Genomic DNA, 3,750 nt, shown 5'->3' on the forward strand with positions numbered 1-3,750 from the left:
CCAAGGCAGCCCCTAGCTCACAGCAGAAGACCCCCTACAAACCTTCTACTTGACCCTTCTGGTCTAAAGTCTGACCCCCTCACGACAGGATTTATTTCCATGCAGAACGGAGTTATAGATATGTCCTGAGAGCAGATGGACTGTGGGCTAGTGGCCAAGAGAATCCCCAGCAACCCCATCCCTTCATGAGATGCGATTCTTCCCACCTTGACACCACACACCCCAGCCTGAACATCCCATAGAAACACATAACTTTCCTTTCCATGTCCTTGGAAATGAATCTCCAGGCCTAATTATCAGGATGACCCTGTTTTACAAGTGAAGAAATTAAGATTCAGAGAAAAGGCTTGGCTAAGGTCACAAAGCAATAGGAAAAGGGGACCAGTTTCCCAAGATGCCTCCCTCACCTCCCCATGCCTAGGTCAGATGAGTATCACAGGAGTGACAGAGCCCCCAGAGCTCTCTCTGTGTCTCTGTGGAAAGGGGCCCTGAGGGGTTTTCTGCTTCAGGTGCCTGTGATGAGTCAGGAAGGGGCTGAAGGAAGTTGACCAACTTGAGTGGTGAAACCAGTCCATCTCCTTCAACCAGGGAAGGAGGTTGGACCGGGGAACCATATAAAGGGCGCCCTGGCTCCTGCCCAGCTCAGAACTCCACTAGAGGCCTCTGCAGCCATCCCCACTGTGAGTCTGGTAAGCATTAGCTGGGAGGACTGGGGCTGGCACCAGGGTTATCCAGCACACCAGAAGGTGGCTAGGGTGGCCAGCCTGGGTGGGTGCATGGATCACTCTCAGGAGATTCAACTGGACTACATGCCTTTTTGGGAGGGCTCAGGTCACTCTGCTGAAGGACATATGTCATAGCATGAAAACATAGAAGAAAGAACAATCCCCTCCCCTCCTGTCCCATCTTTGATGTTTTGGAGTGTGTGTCTGTGTGTGTGTGTGTGAGAGAGAGAGAGAGAGAGAGAGAAAAGAGTTAAGATGGGGATGAGGGGGAGTACAGTCAATTTCTTCCCTGAAACTGTTTGATTTGGGTTGACCATGATTGTGCCTTCTTTAGTGGGGCAGGGGTTTGAGGGAAATGCATGTAACTCTTGTTGTACTGCAGAAGGGAGAATAGCAAAATGGGGGAAAATCTTCTATTTGGAGAAACCCAGGCAAAGCAGGAGCTGGAAAAGCCAACTTAGAAGTACAAGACTTGGAAGAACTGGCTCCACTTCCCAGCAACATTCCAGCCCTTCCCCCCACCCTGTCCCCCAAGTGCTAGGGCTGTAGCTAAAGCTCCGAAGGTCATGAGTTGGAGGTCATGGCGTTGAAGAGGCCGATCTGCTAATTTTATAGAGGGAAATCTGAGATCCAGCAGGACTAAGTGACCTGCTCAGAAACATACAACCTTTCGGTGGGACACTTAAGCTGATACTATGTTGTGTGAGTAGTCCAGGGTGTGTGCTATGGGCCACTGATTTTCTAGGACTCAGGAGTCCTCCAGAAGCACCCTTCTTTTCCTAGGACTTCACCCCTTCCCATCATAACCCCAGAAGTCATCTCTCCTTCTTGGTCAATAGAGGTCAGAAGTAGGGACAGAGGCAAGGATTAGGCAAGAAATGGCACCCAGCCCACTGTCACCCAGTAACTCTGAAGACAAACCTCTTTGTTGGCTCTATCTGAGAACAAGAGACTCCTAAGAGGGCCTTTCTCAGCCCTCCCCCTCCTCCCCTTCACTCTGCTGCTTCTGGGAAACATAGCCCAGATTGGGTAGGAGAGCCCCAACCCAAGGAATGAGAAAGGATGCTGAGAAACGAGGCCCTTCTGCAGATTCTGGGGATTCACCCACTCCCTCTGCCTTCAGTCACCCTTCTGACCCCTTCTGTTTTTCAGGCTGATCTAAAGCAGGTTCCAGGATGTCCCAGCAACACACTCTGCCAGTGACCCTGCCCCCTGCCCTCAGTCAGGAGCCCCTCAAGCCTGTTTCTCCACCAATCGATACCCAGCAGGAGCAAGTGAAACAGCCAACTCCACTACCAACCCTGTGCCAGAAGATGCCTTCCAGGCTCCCAGGGGACATCCCCCTGCAGCATGAGAGGAAACACACAACTCTTGTGAAGGGGGTGCCTGAGCAACAATGTGAGCCACAGCAGCAGGAACAGCATCTGGAACAGCAGGAACAGCAGCAGCAACAAGAATCACAGGAACACGAAGTGTGCCTGGAACAGCATCTGGAACAGCAGCAGCAGCAGGAGTCACAGAAGCAAGAACTGCACTTGGAAGAGCATCTGGAACAGCAGCAGCAGCAAGAGTCACAGAAGCAGGAACTGCATCTGGAACAGCATCTGGAACGGCAGCAGCAGGAGCTACAGGAGCAGGAAAAGCATCTGGAACAGCAGCAGCAGGAGCTACAGGAGCAGGAAAAGCATCTGGAACAGCAGCAGCAGCAGCAGCAGCAGCAGCAGCAAGAATCACAGGAGCAGGAACTTCACCTGGAAAAGCATCTGGAACAGCAGCAGCAGCAAGAGCACGAACTGCACTTAGGACAGCATCTGGAACAGCAGAAGGAGGAGCTACAGGAGCAGAAAATACTGCAGCAGCAGCAAAAGGAACAGTGTGAGGAACATCAGGAAGCAAAAAATCTGGAGCACCAGCTGGAGAAGGTGAAAGCACAAAGGAAGCAGCAGCAAAAGGAAGAGCTAGAACAGGAAAAGAAGCTCTTGGACCAGCAACTGCATCAAGAGCTAGCAAAGGGTAATGAGCAACTGGAAAAGAAAGAAGAGCAGCTCCTGGAACAGCAGGAGCAGCAGCCAGAGCCGGCAGAGCAGCAGGAGGGGCAGGTGCAGCAGCCTGCTTTTGTCCCCGTTCCTGGCCAGGTCCAAGACACCCAGCCAGTTCAGCCACTGAAGGGAGAAGTCTTACCCCTCACAGAGCAACAACAACAGAAGCAGGGGGTGTATGGCCCCCCAAAACATAAGTAAGCACGCACAGTATCCCAGAGGCTCTCAGGCCATCCCACACAAGTGAAGAGAGAGCCAGTGGCCTCGCTAATCTCAGGTCCCCAGCCTGGGTGGCCTGCCTCATCTGTGAACCTGCCTGACCTGTCCTCCTGTTTCTTTGATGGGGCTAGGGGAAGGGGAAGTTATTGTCCAGCACCCAGCCCTAATGAGCTCAGTCCCAACCTCATGTGGCCAGAACCTCTGCTTGAGGAGACAGTTACTACACTAACTCTGACTTCGTCCCCAGTATTATAGTTGAATCTCTAAGTGTGTACAATAATACAGAATAAATCCTGGAAGTCCTGGGATCCTGTATTCTGTTCGTCTTTTCTCATGTGTCTCTCACCATATAAAAATCTGTGTGTGGGTCAATGGTTCCAACAGACTCTCTTGGCCAATTCCCAAAGGAGGAAAGACGTCTTTAATTCTGCTCCCCAAATCACCCAATACATTCATCAGTTTCTTAAAAGGAAACTAAACCAATACCAAACTGAAACAATTTCACTCATGCACCTGAAAGCAATGCTTGCCAATTCTTGGTCACGAAGCAGGGACCAGTTAAACTTGTTGGGGGAAGGAGGATCTGCCCGCCTCAGTCCAGCACTGCCTTACAACACACACCAGGCCCAATCCTAGCCCCTGGCCAAGCTCAGTCCAGCACCTCCAATCTCCTCTCATCTTCTCACTTTGGGAAGGGCTCTGGGAAGATACCAGAGAGGTATGCAGGCTTTGGCTGGGTTCTGGTCCCTTCCTGGGTGTTCTCTCTG

At 51.6% G+C, this 3,750-nt stretch overlaps 1 protein-coding gene across 1 annotated transcript; it reads left to right on the forward strand.

The window, feature by feature from the left end:
- Positions 1-1,900: 1,900 nt before the first annotated feature.
- Positions 1,901-2,965, forward strand: IVL (involucrin). Its single transcript, XM_087865769.1, has 2 exons — positions 1,901-2,343; positions 2,491-2,965. Exons 1-2 carry the CDS (start codon positions 1,901-1,903, stop codon positions 2,963-2,965), a joined length of 918 nt encoding a protein of 305 aa, XP_087721895.1.
- Positions 2,966-3,750: the final 785 nt, after the last annotated feature.

The sequence above is a fragment of the Ursus americanus genome, chromosome 12 (genome assembly GCF_024610735.1).
Source record: "Ursus americanus isolate L20-20 chromosome 12, mUrsAme1.1.p, whole genome shotgun sequence".
NCBI classification, from domain to species: Eukaryota; Metazoa; Chordata; class Mammalia; order Carnivora; family Ursidae; genus Ursus; species Ursus americanus.